General features: G+C 39.5%; 1 protein-coding gene across 14 annotated transcripts in view; it reads left to right on the top strand.

The window, feature by feature from the left end:
* da (transcription factor daughterless) overlaps positions 1 to 19,783 on the top strand; it is a 338,039-nt gene that overhangs the window by 55,463 nt on the left and 262,793 nt on the right. For all 14 annotated transcript variants that reach the window (XM_083137037.1, XM_083137007.1, XM_083137022.1 and 11 more), the window contains exon 2: positions 860 to 906. In XM_083137037.1, the coding sequence (XP_082993163.1) occupies positions 860 to 906 (47 nt within the window). The remainder of the gene's footprint in view (positions 1 to 859; positions 907 to 19,783) is intronic.

Raw genomic sequence — 19,783 nt, 5'->3', positions numbered from 1 at the left:
ATTTTTTGTTCGAACGTTTTGCATGTAACGTGTTATCATTCTTTACTGCATTCATTTATTTATAACTCAAGTTTTGTTTTGAATAAGATATTCTGAGTTCTATATATTATTATTAGTTCACTGCTTTTTTACACAAGCTACCCAACTCGTATATGGAATGTAACGATTTCAGAAAATGAACCTAGGATCTCGTGTCTTTTTTTTCGTAAAAGTATGGACTATGTAACATAAAAAGAAGAATTTACAATTTAGTACCCGTTCCCACTCTGTGCATATTTTTTTTTTCTTTTCTTTCCAGTTGATGCACTATTTTAGTGTTTATTTAAAGATACACGCGTATACACTTCGAGGTTCACCTTGAAACAAAATTGCTTACGGTGTACACTCGATTGCATTCGTTGTGACCGATAGACGATTGCCTTTTCATTTTTCTGGGAGTTTTCCAAACTGCCAGGGCCTTGCGGGCACGTAAATGTAAGCGCCTCCGAGGTCTTGAGAGAGGTTGACAATGTCGGGCAGAGGATGGAGAAAGAGAGAGGGGAGGGAAGAGTGGCAACTGGTAGAGAGAGCGTTTTTTTATCCACCAACCACCCTTTTCGCCAAGTCCGGTGCAACCAGATGGGAATTTAAGAGCTCTCAGTTAAAGAAGCCTACTTGTGTCGGGAAAACTTGACATCCCTTATATATGCATGTGACCTCGTCGAGCAGGGATGGCGGGGGGGGGGGGGGAGATACTTGGAAGATTCAAAGCCTCGGAGGGTCGGAGGAGCTTTCTACACGAGGACTAGATCTTGTTTTGTTGTGTGAAGCGGTTATAATCAGTGTCTAACAACTGACTTTTTTTTCTCTCTCTTTGCAGATAAACCAGGGTTTCCGTCTACGTATGGGAACATGGATAACGGCATGGTAAGTAGAGCTGTAACTGCGGATGCGATGTGAATATGCATGATTATTGGTCGATGTGTCTTTCTCGGTGAGCGACAAGTTTTCGTGCAAGTACTTCTTTCAAAGGGCATTACTAGCGCAGCTGTAGTGCTGCTGTAGCTTTCCAAAAGAGATGTAGAAATCAAAATGCATTTTTTTCTAATAAGAAGAGATTTTCCAAAGAAATCGATAAACAAGGTTGTTTTTTCTTTTGGGTGAGGAGACCACGAACAAATCTTATGAACATATCGCCCAACTTGGAAATGAGTCGATTGTACCGTAGAAAAGCTGAATAGAAGCTTTGCCGTGTTTGCAATGGGGTTCGAACGATTCAAAAGAGCAATTAAGCTGATCACTTGTCACAATCCTTAGATTTAACGTATATATATAATCTAGATTTGGAATAATTATGAACTTTCATCTGTAATTATATAAACTAAAGGTTGACAAAATGACTACCCTAATACGCAATATTAGCAGAGATAGAGGCCGACTGTGAAGTGTACGAAAATGTCTACGAAAACGTCACTTTAAATAATTTATTAAGAAAGCCAAGACGGAGTGTTTTCTTTTATACCATTAGAAGTTTTCATCATTAAGAGTTTTCTTTAATTTTTTCTAACGATTCAGAAATTCGCATAACAATTTATAACTTCAATCATAATCAAACAAATATACAACAACTGAAATGAACACATTTATTATCTCAAGAACCCTAATCATATTGTATTTAGGGGAATACGAAAATAAAGTAGTTTATTTTTAGATTTGAGTATATTGGCAAAATTAAAGGGGGAACATCTACTTGTAATCATGTCGAATCCGGAATCACCGCCTCAGTCATGATAGCATTTTATATTTATTTAATAGAGCTTTAAAAAACAAGATAATAGCACGTGCAATATTAATACATTAATTAGTGCAATTTTATAAACTTAATTATATGACAAATACGACCAGTACACAGACTTGAATCGGGATTTCCCAGTTCACCTGTCCAGGAGTGTAGGAGACGAAGTGCCTCCAAGGGCTGTGAGAATGAGAGAGACCGAACCGTTCTCCGCCCACACGATGCTAATCTTCACATAGCGGGAATTTCCTTTTTCTTTTCCTCTCACAAGTCACATGATTGGTGGCGTCCCACTTACTAATCAAATGCCTACCCAAGTTTCAAACAATCAAATTAGATTTTTCAACTGAGGTGTATATCGTTACACACTTAATGTATGTTACATAATTTGCGTTCCTTATCCTTTTTCACACATGTATTACGTAGATATTTAAGCGAAAAATACAGGGTCGATCACAACTCGAACCCTGTGGCATACCGTGCCATTGCTCAACTAAGGGTCACGATGCCACACAGATAAATAGCGGAAGCGAAAAATCAGGCGGAGCCAGGGCTGGTTCGTAAAGCGATGGCACGGTATTCCAGAGACTTAGGTTCAACTCCTGGTCTAGCCTACATTTTTCTCTTTAATAAATTTCGGAGCGCTATATTATTCTGGATTATAGTGTTGTACAATTAATTGCATTATAAATTTACAAATTGTTGTAGCCAACCTCCGTGACGAAGTGGTTATCACAGTGCGCTACGACGCCAGGGGTCCCAGGTTCTAATCACGGCCTGGGCATGGACGTTCTTTGTGAGTGTCCCCTTCGTCAATTTAATCATATTCTCACCCATACGTATCGTCGCAATTAGCCAAAAATTGCAAGGAAGCGACTCTAAATAACAAAAACCAAATGAACAAATGGTGTAAGGCAATATATAGGGTTTAATTAAATAACAGCGAGGACACAGTTTGAGCAAGAAATGGCAAGGTGACTGCGATAACAGAATTTTAATTACTACTACTATTAAAATAGATATTTAAAATTCAATCCAAACTTATTTGATTCTGTATCAATATTAGTTTAAGAGTTTAAAAAAAGGAAGTGGTATGTTATTACATAAATTAATAGTGGGGTATTTATAACCTTTGAATACAGGAGATGGGAAAGCTAATTGTTTTTATTTTACTCTGTTGAACATTGGCAACTTTTTATACTTGTTTCGGTGAAAGTTCATAAGCCTGCCCACGTTTCTGGGCATAGAGACCCTGTAAACGCATAGCGATGCACAGCTACAGCTAATCTTCTCGTCGATGGTTGCATAAATACAGGAGTAAAATGTTAACGGGCGCAGGAACTATGCTGACAAAACTAGCCCCGGAATAAAAATACCCCCTTTTTATCATTCTGCCGTTTTTACCGTCTTCGGAAAATGTTAGCTTTGCAAAACGTTAACTTCAGCATTTTTCTCTTTCCTCGCTCTCCTTTCCTCTCGACCCCTCTGGAGACCCTTCAGCGGGGGAAAAAATGTAATCGTTCGATCTGCAGACCACAGAGAGAAGGTATTTTATGACGTTATAAATAAAGGGAACATAGAGTGAATGACTCGCAGCGTGTAGGCAACCGAAGAAGGTATCCGTACTCGAGTGTGACCTTTTGGAAGTTGATGTATATGGGAGGAGTGTATGGGGGCACTATAGCACTGCACATCAAATGGATGTTCCGAACCATGAACGCGGCACGAAACTGCGTCTCCGGAAGACGGTAATGGCCGTGGGTGCCTTGAAAACGAGTTCTGCGGTAATTTTTGGAATTCTTTTTAAAAGATGCAAAGTACGTGAATGGCAGACAGTGCTGTTGGAGGTCTTTGTGTGTATTTTGTCCCAGTGTCCATATTTTTTTATTATTCGTTTGTGGATTTCGTGTCTGGGAAATTAAGATCTTGCTGCTATCATAAGTGTATTGTGTCTACATGTATGTATTAATACGATTAATTTTGCCGAGTGCGAGCTCACTAAAGCAGTCGGTGAAGGCACATGGCACAGTGGTTCCGATCCCACTTTAAACTGTAGGTTCAGTCCCGATTAGCCTTTCTGTGCATAAAGTGGACTTACAACAACAATTCGATCAATCACTAAAACAGTGTGTTTCAAATGTTACTAGTCGGACCCTGTGGCCGAGTGGTTAGCACATTGCGCTGCGACACCAAGGGTTCCGGGTTCGAATCCCGCTCGGGCTTGGTTGTTTGTGAATGCCCATTCTTCAATTTCATCAGTCATCTTCGCAAATTAGCCAAGAGGCACAAAACGCGAAGTAAAATAAACTAAATCAAATCAAAAATCTAAAGTTACGAAACCCCAACTTAAATCGCTTAATACATAAGATACGAGGGTTAAGGGAGGGATATGTCATGGCAACTATTTTTTTCCCCGCTAGAATGCGGGATCAATACGAAAATCGAAAATATGCAAATGGAAGAGCCAGTGTAGGGTATTGTGGAGAGTATGAACAATGCAGATCATGTGTACCAACATATAGGATAAGGAAGCGAGCAATCATCCTTAAATATAGCATCGTGCAAGATGTGTTTACAAGAGTGAAAGCAGAGGAGCACTACAGGAACGAAAGAGGCGCATACTACGGTAGGACACTATTCTGCACAGTTTCCACCAGCTTACTGGGACATTCTATGGTATTGGCATTTATTTCCCCAAGAATATCTATTTTGGTACACGAACCCTGTTCACGCCGTGGCACGACGGTTGACTCGAGAATGAATTACCACTGCCCTCTGTACAATAACCGTTCACCACACTACCCTTTAGTAACGTGTCTACATACTACGGGTGCCAAGTTCTCAAATCTACGATGATATTGTAGTACCACCGTTTAACTTTGAGAAAAAAAATATAGTTGCCATGATGCATCCCCAGTCCTCGTATAACACAGTTTGAAGCCTCTGCTCATTTTTTTCAAAATTTGATTTTGTGATTAATGGATCAGGTCAATTTTGTTACTCCAAGAGTTGCACACTAAAGTCACACTTTAGCGCACAAAATTGTTTGTCTTGAAAGTTGTCTCTGGCCGATAACACTTGTTAGGTAACATAACTGAAGACTAAAATGTTCCCACTAACCTGGAAAACCCTGAAACATGGGGAATTGCACAAAAAATATTAAATATAATTGTTGAACTTTCAATGAATATTGATTTACCACTTATTTATAAACCCTACAGCAAGTAGCCATATTTATAATTAAAAAAGCTAAAAGAATATGGCGATTTTTACAACTGGAGCTTTCATGTTTCCACTAAAAACTATTGTGTCAACAGTTCTGAAGTAAGATTATCTTCAAATTTGTTTGAAAATACTAGTGTTGCTCACGGGACGGGACATGTCCCATCTCGTCTCGTGTCTCGTCTCGAAAACGAGACGAGACACGAGACGGGACAAAGCTTTTAAAATTCGAGACGGGACGAGACGGAATGCCTGTCTCGTCTCGTTTTCGAGACGAGACACGAGACGGGACGGGACGGCTTTTGAAAAGTCTCGTCTCGTCTCGAATGTCTCGAAAAAATAAAAGCCAAATATTTAATCAGTTGCAAATACTTGTTTGCTTGGAATGAAGTATTTAAATTAGAAACGTTCATAAGCGTGTATTAAGTCAAAAGAAAACTATTCTAGAGAGAGTAATGAATGAATTGAATACCTAAACTTATTTTCAATACTGTTTCGAAACAGCAATACTACCCATTTTTTTAAAAAAATATTCCAGATTAATAATTTTATTATGTTACGATGGCACTCCAGATACTAAAACAATTGTGAATAACATCAAGTAAAAGGGCAGGTAGAGAAGGTGGAAGGAGGGGCCAAAACATCGTGGAGTATCCGAGTCCGAAATTTATCTTGTAAACATAGTCTCAGCTCTATAAGTTGGAAAGATAAACGGACCGACGGATAGGGTTTATTATTATTATTTAATTTTCACATCAAAGGTTGTACAGAAGTGAATGTTTTTAGGAAGTAGGAAAAACATTGTATAAGTATTTATTGCTCCTCTCGTGTGCGAGCCATAGGCTGTGCGCACTACATCTATTCTTATTACATAACTATGATTCCCTACAGACTACACTATCCGTTACATTCCGTATAGATGTTACCTCGTAACGAGTATGTTACACAGTTCTGGTAAATTAACACTTATTCCTCTTCCTTATCCCGTCTCTTTAAAGCACTTCTTTTCCCCCTAAATGTTTGTAAATACACCCCCACTTTTTTCAATAGTTCCATGCTCCTTTGCACTACAATTGATTCGAACACTCTCTCCACGCTTATGTTGTGTAGCTTCTCCTCCTGCAGAACGCGCGTGTCCTGACATAAGAATAAATGTTCTGGCCTATCATTACCATTGCGTAATACGCATTTATATCTCCCTTCCTCGTTTTTTACTGTCTTGTGTCTCCATCCCCCAGCCTCAACCATGTCAACCACTTTCTTGCCACCATGCTCACCTTCTTGATGTACGCTACTTGTCCCCATTCCCGCGGTCCCCTTCTTTGGAGTTCGAGCGATCTCTTAGTTTCACATTCCGCTATTATTTCCTGCTTATCTATATCCTCTAATATTTGTTTCACTAATTGCAATGTCCCCTGGTCGACGTGTCCCCCCTCCCATATCCATCCCAGTCCAATTTCGTAAAGTTTGCCTCTGATCTCTTTCGCCCATGTTCCCATTTCCTCCCCTTGTACCCGTTGCATCAGCGCTTGCCATTTTACCGAGTTCTCCCTTCTCGATATTATGTCGCCCAGTATTTAGCCCTTCTCAACATATCCCACGTATGCTCCCTGACCAGTCCAAGTTCCCGTAGTACGCCGCAGTTTGCAGTGCCCATGCTGATATGCAAAGCCCTCTTGTAAAATGTGCATTGGATTCTGTTTAGTACATGGCCCCCCTTTGCTCCCCATATCTCCCTCCCGTACGCTATTGACCCTATTAATAATGTACAATACAGTTTTCCACAAAATGTATATCGTCCCTGCCATAAAGAGAACTAGTCCCAAGTATGTTATTATTTTTACCCTTTCGAATTCTTGCCCTCTGAAAGTCCACCTTTCGTCTTTTCCATATACATATCCGTTTTTGAACACCATAATTTTTGTTTTTGTGAGATTTACTTGCAGTTTGAATTCTCGGTTGTACGTATTTTTCCAACCCGTCCAGAACCCTTTGTAGGCCGGCATTTGTCTCTGAGATCAGAACCATATCAGGAGCACCGGTACCCTTGTCGTCCCCACCTTGTGGGTGTCTGCTTGTTCACTCTCTATATACGCCACTATATAATATATATAGAGAGTGAAGAGCAGGGGTGACAGAACACATCCTTGCTTTACCTCCGCTTTCGATTTTCGTTTCTCTGTCACGGTATCCACTTGACACCGTACACAGAATTCTACTTTCGAGTATTGTAGCAAACATGCCAGTACAAATTGATGAGGAGTTGTTGGGAAAGTTATTAGGGAGTCCAAGATATTGGCAAGACTAAGAGAAGGAGATGATTAGGGACAAATAATCTTGCATTATCCCACTCCGAGCAGCTGAGAGCTAAAGAGGAGGAGAAAATACGGGAAATTTGGAAAGAACTAATTTGGTGATTTTAGTGTTTACAGGGAACCATGACAAGATTTTAACACATGATTATTTGCACGGGTTGCGAAATTATTAGAATGTTATGGAAATTTCGGAAATGTCTTTGTTGAGAAAATTCTTGTTGTTTCCCTCAGGCATTTCACATGTGGTCGGATTCGATTATTTTACGTCCGTTTAAATATTATTTCCAATGCTTTTATTTTTATTTAAGGAGAATACTATTCCTTGGATTGTAATATCGAAATACTGAGGCTGAAATAGATTTGAAGTGAAGGAAGGTAACTAAGTTCTGTATAATTGTCATAGGAGGAAACTTTGTTCTATGAGGGGACTCCCCGATGGTACAGTGATAGTGTCGCCGCCTTGTAATCAAGGGGTCCCGGGTATGATACCCGGTGAAGGCACATAGTGATTTGGATCCCACTTTAAACTGTGGGTCCAGTCAAGATTAGCCTTTCTGTAAATCAGATGAACGAATGTTGTATCTGTTCTTTTTATTCTGTGAATTTAGCAAAGTTTTTGAGCAAAATACATGTAGTATCTACTGTCTACATTTTCACTCGTTACCAAACAAATATCACAAAGTAGTTTTTTTTATCAAACTTCAGAAGGAAGTTGATAGCAATGCCAGGAAAGGAGGTGGAGCTCAGCGCACCCCCTGCCTGGTTACGGCCAAGGTGTATTCCGAGACTATTTTTCGCCGCTTACCACTGACAGAGGTTTCGCTTTGAACAATGGACCCCGTTGCTTCAGGGGCGAGGTTGACCTGCAGCAGCGGGTAAGTGCCATAAATCCAGACCTAGGAATAAACGTTGACGCAAGGGAGGGGCAATAAAAATTCTGTAATTTCCTTTGCTTGTGGACATTAAGTTTTGCAGGAACAATAATACGAGGGACACTTAGGATTCTTTTCAGCTGCTAGGAAAAGCTGAGAGAAATGGAAAACGGCAGACTTTGAATGAAAGAAGGACAGTGAACCCCTTGTAATATAAACAAGTCCTTTGTATTATTCGCCGACACGCAAGCTTCCATTTCGAAGCTGAGGCTATCAGCAGTGAAGTTATTAGAGGGTTGGAAGCAGTGACGACGCCAAAGGGGGGGGGGGGCAGGTGGCGCCCCAAGTCAGCCACTTCGCCCCCCCCCCCGTGCCCCCAACTGAAGATAATTAAATATCGAATAATAAGGGAGTTCATTTATAAGAGTGTGACGATTTTCACCTTTTCAAAGTGGTGTATTCTGCATGATATCACTTTCCTGCTTATAATACCAACTTGACTAAATTTGTTTTAGTATATATTCAAATGTGTGTGTGTGTGCGACTTTCGTTCAAGCGCTGACCTGGGCATAGGTGATTCCTCATTAATTTACTTCCTGTAATCGTCGCGATTAAACTAAGTTTTAAACAGTTTTAAGAACTGGGAGAAAGCGTTGAATGTGGATGGTTTTAAAACATCACGGATATTTTGAGGACCACAACACATCATCTGTAGTACGGGCAGATTATTCTAATCGTGGGTCGTTAGTGACAAAGCTAATTAGTAAAATACATTCAAAGTTGATTCAAGATTTGGCGGGTTGGTTGATTTGGTATTTTAAGTCCACTTTATGCACAGTATGGCTAATCGGTACTGGACCTACAGTTTAAAGTGCCTCCACTGGGTATCGAATCCGGGACCAAAGGTGATCAGAGAAAAACCGACACTACATGTCAGTTGTTATGGATTCATCGCGGTTTCTTACTATTCAGGGACTTGAATTTCGAGATGATGAGCCTGAGGCAAACCTTAACAAAGGGAATTTCTTCGATACTCTTGAAGTTAATTTCAAAATGAGGGGATATTATTCGGAAATGTATTGAACTTGAACCTTAAAATGCAAATTACACTTAAAATTCGATTCAAAACACATCGCGGGCAGGTTCGCTCTTTCTCGTACATCAAAGTCGAAGAACTTCCTCCCAGGAACTCCATAGGTGCCTGCAATTATGTAGCACAGACATACGTTGGAGTGGTAGAGGAAGAGGAAGTAATGCCAGGGTCAGAATATTTATTTTTCAGATTTTTTATCCTGTGATAACATTTCCCTCAAAAGTGAAACACAAATTTTGCCCAAAACTCTTCTGCGTTACGAAGATGGCACTAAAATACTCCACTTAACGGATTTCTTTGAAATCCTAGGAAAATATAAATTGGCATTTCACAAGGTTCACACTCTAGTTGTATTCTCTGTAACAATTCCAGTTTCCAATGCAGCGTGTGAATGTGAGAGAAACTTTTCGTCCTTAAAATCTTTGAAAGGGCTTGCTCGAAACAGGATGCTGGATGCAAACTGCCTCATTTGGCTGTTCTTGGCATTGAGAAGAAATGTCAAGTCCTGGACGTACCAAAGGTGGGCAATGTGTTCTCCAAAGCACATTCAGCAGAATTCTCCTACAGAAGAATTGCACTTCACTAAGTGACTTTCATTGTTTCTAATACTTAAGAAGATTAATTTCTTCCTACGTTACGTTCATTTTGCAAGAAATTAAACTCTTCGAAGCACATTTTTTTCGTCATTTATATTATTATATTCTTATAACTTGAATATTTATATCAGTAGTTTCGTCTCATGAAAGACGATGAATTATAAAATTATGAATGTCTTCCAATACTGAAATAGGCCACTCGAGGCAACGTAACTTACGAATAAAAAATAATTAATGCCTTTATTAAATAGAATCATATGGAATAAACTCGTAATCAAGAAAATTTAGGCAGTAAACGTCCACTCTAAACAAGGGACAAACACAAAACATCATACATGCATATAATAATAATAATTATTATTATAACTATTATTATATATGTTATATATGTAGTGTTTTCGGGCGTTGTGACTGTCCCCCAACAATATTTTGTTGCCCCCTTCCCCCCCCCCCCCATTCACATTTCCCTGGCGCCCCGTCACTGGTTGGAAGTAAATTCATTAGGACGAGTAAAGTAACATTAGCTGTTGACAGTGTTGCACCAAAGTACATAATATGTGCTACTGTTTGTATAAATCATAGGAAATTTAAGCATACATTTATAATTGTTGAGACTTGAGAGTTGTTTCCGACATTTGATCGTAGGAAGAGGTTTTCTGAGACAGAGTGGGATTATTTGACACATACATGAGAAAGGGTGGTTGTATTTTGCACGTTTTTTTAAAAGTTCAGATAAAACGAGAATTCAGTTCGACCTTCAGTTTAAAGTGCGATCCGGTCCACTTTGTGCCTCCATTGGGTATCGAACGCGAAGACCCTTGATTACAAGACCTCGGCGTTATTACTACGCCATCGGGGAGGCATCCAATTTACACAAATAAGTTGATTCCAGTAACACGTTATATGCATAATCTGATAATTATGCACTTCTGGTGCATCTAAACTTTTTTTTTCAACTATAGCATGTCTAAAAAGTCATTGAAGTTTGGATTTTTATAACTTCAGGAGACACGGATCTGAAAATGTGCGATATAAAATAAATGCAGGTTTGCCTTCCATACGTGGTGGTTTTGTCACGTTTTTTCGCTTCGTGAAACAGACACTTTTGCAGGAACGGCTTCTTCCATCCGCCTGGGGTCTTGCTCATCTTAACAAAAAATATATTTGTTTAGCATAATCGAGGGTTACTTATTCCTGCCGAACAAGGATTCTATTGCGACCATACGGCTTTGCATGACAGTATCAATGAAGATTTATGTACAGAAATATTAATTAGGAACTTTTTTTCGTCAACTGGATTTAACATCCTTTTTTGTTATTCAGCAAATATTCAATTAATCACCTTTTTTGTCATTAATTTCCTTGCCAGCACAGCTGTTTTTATGCAAATTTTGGCGTACTTAACTACACGGAAGCTAGATATTAGCTAATATTCGTGCTGTTATATTACTATTCTTGTACAGTCTTTGTAACATTTCATGTAATAATAATAATAATTTAGAATTTAAAGAAAAAAGGTAAATTTTCATAGTGCACGAAACTTCAACATTCAGATAGAAAGATAGTCTAGGGAAAAACATTTCAAAAGGATAGACAGTTGTATGGAAGCGAGAAAAAACACAAGGTAGATTTCATAAGATACCTAACAATCAGTAACCAAGAAACTGCATGTTTAATATTAATGTCCTCATGATTAACGAACCTTATTTATTCTAACCACGCAGTTGGTTAAATATTTGGAGCTTTATCCCACTTTCCGGAAAAATATTTTGTGTTTCTGCTACTTTTGACTTTTGTTGGCATGATATCCCGGATCACTTTTACGAGACGAGACGAGACAAAACGAGACGAGACGAGACGGGACAGAACCCTTCGAGACGGGACACGAGACGGGACAAACGAATATTTTCGAGACGAGACACGAGACGAGACAGCATTTTCACGAGACGGGTCGAGACAGACCAAAGTCTCGTCTCGTCTCGTCTCGTGGGCAACACTTGAAAATACGTAGAAATGAGCGAAAACCTTGTAATTTGTTTGTCACCCATTCTAATGCACAAGGTACAACACCACTAAATTATTGCAGCGTGTATATGATAAAAGGCGAACAACTTTTTCTTAACATTTTTTCCTCGTTGAGGTTTCCCGGTTTCAACACTACGAATCCTCGGCAAAATGGCAATTTTATTCTCTGTGTACAAAATGGTACAGCATGGTTGTCACCGACGTGTATATTTTAACCGGAAGAAATCATATTTAGTACCTTACTCACAGTCTGTGGAAACAGCTAAGCAAGACCTGCCCTCTACGGTATGAACATCTTTAAACAAAAGTTACTAGATTTTCTTTAATGGGAAAGCATTAAATACGGTTGACCATGTGTGTGTGTGTATGGTGTTACATGCATGATTTGATAGAACCCCAGCGATTTTACTCTGAAGACGTCTCTGCTGGCACAGCGTGCTATCTGTTTAGTATGTTTTATGACTAAAAATAAATGTTAATGGCAATCCTGAATCTGTGGCGCGTGGTACATACTTTATATATATATATAAAAAATACTATTTAGAGTGCTTGTAACGAGACCTCAACCACCAAAATGTTATTTAATGGAGTTATTCGTTTGGATGTTCTCTAATCGCTCTGAAAGGTTAATTACATAGAAGATATAGGCTACCTAGGTACACATTTTTCATAAATATATTTATTTATCTAGTCATCCATTTCCATTTGGAAGTGTACGTTGAAGAGCCTATTTGCCGTTGGTATGCATTGCCATGAATATTCCTTTCGGCGAGGCTAATTCTATCGAAGTGGAAAATTCTCCGGAATTTGGCAAATGAAATTTTCGGGTCCAGTGGACAGAAGCAGGAAGGAAGACCGGCCCCCCTCCCCCCGCCCCCTATCCAAGAGCGTTTCTTCCTTCGGTTCACTTTCTCTTCCGAAAACTCAGTGGACCATCGCGCGTCCCCAAGGGTTCGGTGACTCTTCCAATTTCAACTTGGTCCGACCTGTAATCCATCAGCAGTAATCGGCAATTACCGGGCCTCCGATTGGCCAATTGGCTTCTACGAGCGGCAATATTTTTCCTAACTGGATTGTCCGGCGCTTCTCCTCGTGACGAGGGACGCTGCAGCAAGTTGGGGAAAGTTTGGGTCCGCCGAGTGACCCGCTAGGAAAGAGCATCACCTACGCAAATCGATAGATTTCAGTTACGGTATCAGGGCCAAGCTGTCCGGTCGCGATTATGCAACGTGATGTATGTACAGCTTCTCAAGGAGTTCAGAAGGTCCAGCGAGAGTGGGGGTGGAATGACACACGCTGGCTGCGTGCTTGTGCATCTTTCTAACACGTGTCACGTGATCATTCATTGTAGGTATTCAGTGGTTCCTTAATCAAAAAGATTGAGTGTTGGGCTTTTTTTTACCACTTTTGTTTTAAAGAACTAAAGAAAATACCCTTGCGCGAGATCGTATCTATCTGTCCGTATCAGTTATCGGTATATCTGAAACAATCCGAGTTTTAAAGGTGAAATTTTGTGTACTTATAATCAGTTTTTTTTCTAAGAAAGAAAGGTTCCGGTTCTCTTCCAAGGTGGTTTGTTCTTGAGTTCATCGTAAAAACTATTGAAAACATGTGGTATGCTCATAAATAATTATCTATAAAAAGGTGCCGGTACGGTGTACCGCCAGGAAAAAATTTAATTGGTGTTTAAAAAATTTGCATGCGGATCAAATTCCATCTATTAAAACAGGGATGTTATATGAATTATATATATAGCTCCGTCCCCCAAAGTAAAAAATTAGCAACTGGAGGACGATGGAGAAACCAGATGTGGGAATTTCTCCTTATATACAACCATAATATAGAATTATTATTTAAGTTCTCTAGCCGTGGAACGTAAAAATTAATCTGAAGAGACCTGTATGTATTTAGGATTCTAGCAAATTTGAAAGTTTAAAATTTTCTCCTGTAAAGATATGTAGCACTGTGGTTCCGATCCCGCTGTAAACTGTACATCCAGTCCAGATTTGCCTATCTGAGTATAAAGTGTACTTAAAATGTGCTTCCATAGTCACATAGTAAAGTACATTTTGTTTAGGTAAATTTTTCAAATATACAACAAGCTTGGTGTGGTCTAAGGGTCTGATTTGGTTTTCTCGATACCATTCCTAGATATGTTAGGTTTTAAAGGACAAGTGGACACATTTTATAGCGCTGTAGAAATTACTCAATTGAAATGTGTTCTGATAAATTGTTGCAAAACGAGAGAATATAATACTGTTTCTTTGTGTTAATGCAAAAGTTACACAATCTTCTGTTTATATTGCGAAAGTACAGTTGTTAATGTTATGGAGCTTTTTTATTTGGAATTTTTAAAATTTTATGCGTTGTTAATGTCTATTGTACAGGGTGGCTCAATAAGTCACTTAACACCCTCAGTACAAGGCCACTGCGGCATGGAATTTGAAATTGGCGATGACCAATTGTTATCTGGCCAAGGGGGAACCACATTGACGCCACCCACACGGTCGGCGGCCATCTTGATGTCCGCCATCTTGAATTCAACTTCAGAATTTTAAATGGGAAGGGGGTCGTGCGACATATCAAAATGGGCTAGACTTTCACGAGAAATGCAATGGTGAAGGTTTTTTCGACGTATCTTTAACCAGTAAAAAGTTATGACTGAATTCTTGTACCAATTTGCTCCTTTTCGAGGTGTTAGAAAAATGCCTTAAAATTTGTTTAGCGCTTCGGTAATGCATCGAGATCAAAGTGACGTCTATGGAGAGACGTTCGCATGCCATTGCACATTATTTTAATCGGATACATCCATGAAGAGCTGTGCATTATGAATGGTTGTCGCGAACAATTTACAGTGTGACGCTTCCATTGAATTAAAAGTCCTTCACAGTGACAAGGCTAATGTTTATGTTCATAAGGAAGTTCATTGCATTTCTCGTGAAATTCTAGCCAATTTTGATATGTCGCACGACCCCCTTCCCATTTAAAATTCTGAAGTTGAATTCAAGATGGCCGCCGACCGTGTGGGTGGCGTCAATGTGGTTCCCCCTTGGCCAGATAACGATTGGTCATCGCCAATTTCAAATTCCATGCCGCAGTGGCCTTGTACTGAGGGTGTTAAGTGACTTATTGAGCCACCCTGTACTTTGGTTTTTAATATAATACCTATTATTGTATCTTTTACGAAACTTTTAGTGTCTCCCCCGTGCCTGCTTAATAGTTTTTAGTAGGCTATCTTAAATCTGGATTCGAGTAATTATGTATTTAACAAGACAAGCGAAAAGTTCTAGGTTATCGTGAATTTTTTCTATTCGCTACACACCAGATCGTTGTTGTGGACAAACCACTGTGTCGCATGGATTGACTACATAAAACACGTGGTTTGAAATATCTGCTTTCATCGACAATGCATGTGCTCACTGTGCAAGCGTAAGTTAATACATATATTTATTTGAGCAAGACAACAGAAAAACGAGTTCGCGTCAGAGCTCATTGCCGCTAATAGGCGAAGATGAAGAGGATAGGCCCACTTTGAAATAATTAACTTGTGACTAGTGCTCATTTTGTTGTGGAGATGCGACGTGCATGCTAATGAAGCAGGGCTTGAGCAGGTGGCTCACTGATGCAGGTCAGTGAACTTGAAATCGTTTTTCATGAAAATTGTCGTGATAACTACCCCAAATGCCCATTAGAAATATGTTGTGGATTGGCGATAAGAAATTACTGTTGCAAGAGCCCGTTACGTTCATTTCTCTTTTAGCTCGATCCCTTCACAACAATGGGTGCTTTTTATTGTTGTCTCTTTAAGTCTCTCATCTTGTAGTTTTGCAAAGCAATAAGGAAGAAGGGCTAAGAAAGCCCTGGGTGAGCATTGTTATTGCATCGTGAGACACACTTTACAACGCTTTTAGAATGTTATGACATCAAATTATCTAGAAAGAACTACAATGTTGTGGATCCCTGAAAAATCGGGTATAATTAATTGAATTTTATTCAATTTATTTTGCAATTTTGTGTTTGAATTTAAATTATTTTTGAAAGAAAGCATTCATATGGCGTATGTCCACGCTATCCTTATCATCATCGGAGATCATTTTACACTCATCTCGTAAAATTCATAATACTACAAACTTGAATCAAATGCCATATTTTTTATGTACTCCCTCTGTCCCATAATTATTGTCCGGTACACCGTTGTTTGTTGTCTCATAATAATTGCCCGATATTGAAACTGTGACATTGGTGTATACAGAAGAAGAACATGAAACACGGGAATGAGTCATACAACTTTATTACTCAAGGATCAGTACAAATTGTGCTTTCCATCTGCCTCTTCGTCTGTCATTCCTGTACTACCATTTTGGCATACCGGACTATAATTATGGGACAGAGGGAGTATATTCGATTAAATATTGAATTTATTAAAGATTTATAGTAATCGAGTATTAAATTTTGTGGCATAAGTTAAAAATATCTCTGAGACTCCAAGAGTAACGTTGAAATGTCTCTTTGAGACAGCCCTTTTAGGGTCAAGGCCCGGAAACTTTTTTTCCGGTATGACGCGTGGTCGTCGCATTGTCGCTGTTTTCTGACTTTCGAGACGGGCAACCACCATTATTGCTTTCAGGTAGTTCCCCAATTATCCTCACGATGCTGGCTTAACACAGACATTTTGGAGCTTCTCGCGGGGATCGAACCCAGAACCGCTCACACCAAAGGCATGAGCGCGCTTACCATTCGGTCAGACGGAGCTTCTTAACATTACACCTATAATATAATTAATTGTTGGATAATCTTGTTCAAATATACCATGTGAGTTAACAAAGCATGATGACTTGTTAAGCATTTGCCTCCGTGCAGAGTGGTTAGCACAGCGCGCTACGACGCCAGAGGTCCCGGGTTCGAATCCAGGCTTGGCCATGGCTGTTTGTGAATGTCCCTTCAGCAAATGTTTCAGAAAAGCGAATTAAAATGAACCAAATCTATCGATGAGCATTTGCTGTATGCATTAACAACTCCTGGAACAGGATTTCAATTACATAATCTTTACAAGGAACCGAAATTTGGGCTTTCCGATTACTAATCGCTTACGGTGGCTGCTCCAAACAACTTGCCAGCACAGTGTGAAGTACATTTGTATAGCTATGTTGAAATATTTTGTTTAAGTTGCACCCGACCTTTCCGGAATAAGTATTTTGTATAAGTATTTCAGGACCATGAAATAAATAATTTCTCTTTTTGTATTTATTTTAAATTGTTTGCGCCAGTCCACTATTAACATTATCTAGCGAATACAATTAATAAGACAAGCGCCTGTATTGTCTGATGTAACCGGCACAAAAATGTGGCCATGAATCTGAATAAAAATTAAATTTCTTACAAACTATAACAATTTCGAGGAAGTAAGGTGCCAAATAGAGATTTCGAGTTCAAATACCAGAAAAAAACATAATCTTTCCACATGTTTCTCTTCCACTTCATCGTAATTGGTCATCAATTTCAAGTTCAGTGTTAACCTGGAGGTAGAAATTCTGAGGATATACTTTTCGCAGGCGCTTCCAAACTATTACTCTAAGAATAATTTACGAGAAGGGCCTCACGTGAAACTGCTTGTTTCCAACTTGGAACTGATACCTGCATAAGTTTATCCATCAACAAATGTACAAACCATGAATAAGTGGCATTGGTTGATTTTTTGAGCCCTCCGGATGATGGGTGAATGAATCCCTTCAGTGAAATATGAGGCCTTAGCATTACTTGAAATGTATTACATCATGTAAAATGCTTATACACGCCAATAGTACAGACATGTAATACTTGCTAAAGGGTTGCTGCGGGCTCCACCTCTGGAATAGTAAAATGCTCCCTTTAGTATTTCCTTTGAAGTCAATTGGATGGAGTGACAGATTATAACTGGTTTGTCGTTTGAGGATTTCAGAGAATTGTTTAACTGTCATTAATATTGTTGTTGGAATGAGGGGGAAAACCAGACCAGATGTGGCATGTTTAGTTATGAAATGCGAGAAATCGGGCTTGTCTATGTTTACTGCCAGAGAGGACACATTCCATAGAAAGCGCAAGTACAGGTTTTGCCACCTGAATATCGCAGAGGAATAATGCAGAATGATCACGGAAGCCAGTCGACATAGAACACAATTTCATACCTAACAAGAACTACTGCGTATTTTGTTTTTTATTTGTTCTCCAGTGTTGCAAATTAGCAGTTGCAAATCGCAAAATACGACTGTCATTCTTAGCTTACCAAACTATTAGGTCCCCATTTTCAGAAACTATGCAGTTCTGATCTTTACAAAAATATGTTGGCCATTTTGCATGTTATCTTGGATCTTTTTTTAATGCAGGAACATGGAATTTTTAGTGTTCTCACTTAATTGGATAATGTACATTCCCTTTACGATCAATCATTTACACTTCCTAGCTTCATGGTGGTTGAGAGTAAATAAATGTACTTACTTACTTAATCCGTCCTCTTCTACCTTGCGGTGTAGAGTTTTTTCAGAAGGATTGTCATCTGTCCCTGTCTTGCACTTTTTCCCAGTCGCTGCCCCAAAATCATCCGAGAGCAACCATAAAGAATGTCGTAGCCTGGATTCGGACGGAAGATCTAGACCTCTAGCTTCACAACTGCAATCAGTTTAGTTCGAATATTGAAGTCTGATCACAAGGTGTCAACGTTCAGTATTTGTTTTGATTAAAGGTTAGGGTCTCCTCGATGACTTAGTGGCAACGTCATAGCCTGATAATTATGGGGTCCCGAGTTCAATACCTGGTGGAGACACATAGTGGTATTTTAAATAAACCCAGATTATATTAATATTATTCATTTTGTGGTCCTAAAGGCACAGAAATGAAGGTTTGCTATCGACGCAAACCTGGCGACTAACAGTCAGCTTTGACGCGTAAATCATACTATATGTTATTGAAGTCTGGTTTTGAACCATGCAGTGTTCTCGTTCATATTTCGTAAAATGAGCAACTAGGAATAACATAAATAAATGCAGGCAGGTTATGTTAATCAGGTTGATATATTTAGAAGAGTCGGCAAAAATGTTACAGGTAGCCAGTACAAGAAGCCTAGTCATAAGCAGAGGTTTTCACCCTCCGGAGGGCGACCCTCGTGAGGGCAGACCTCAGCCTCACCCTCCGGAAAACTTGTGAGGTTGAGGGCGGTGGAGGCTGAAGGCAACTGCGATCTCAGAGGGTGAGGGCGGTGGAGGGCGAGGGCGACTGCGATCTCGGAGGGTGAGGGTAGGTTGACTCAAAATGAACACCTCTGGTCATACGGTTAACATTCATTTTGAACTCGTTCGTAAAGCAACCCTCAATCTATCGTAGACCAAGACCGTCTTTTTCCAGAAAAGGTTGAGGTCATTCACTGACTTTAATATTTCTAGCCTTATGTAATTACATGGTGAGGAAAGCTTTCCCCAGACCCTGTGGGTGATGCATTATCCGTGTCGGAAGTGTTAGCTTTACACGAGGTGTGTTTGGAGAAGCAGGCAAGAGTGACTTGAATGAATGGCCACCGTGTAGCAGATATAAAATGTGAAACATGAGAAGACAACTACGAAGGAACACTTTTTCATTGATGGCGTTACGAGAAGTTCTTTGATAAACTACCTCCAGAGAGAGAGAAAGAGAGATGGGAAAGGGTGTAACACATCCAAAAGTTTGTTAATTGCAACCTTCACATGCGCTGCCTCTGTTATGATGAATTGAATTAGAAGAATTCCGATCATACCAAGACGAGTGAATCAAATCTCGATCTTGCCTTGATTTTCAAGATGGCCTTTTTAATGTGCAGATAAGGACGAGACTTGTCTTGAAATCTGAAAAGGAGATTTATTTAGCGTAAGAAGGAATTC

This window comes from Lepisma saccharinum, chromosome 1, assembly GCF_977018435.1.
Source record: "Lepisma saccharinum chromosome 1, izLepSacc3.1, whole genome shotgun sequence".
Taxonomy (NCBI): domain Eukaryota; kingdom Metazoa; phylum Arthropoda; class Insecta; order Zygentoma; family Lepismatidae; genus Lepisma; species Lepisma saccharinum.
This window is presented reverse-complemented; position numbering and strand designations above follow the sequence as displayed.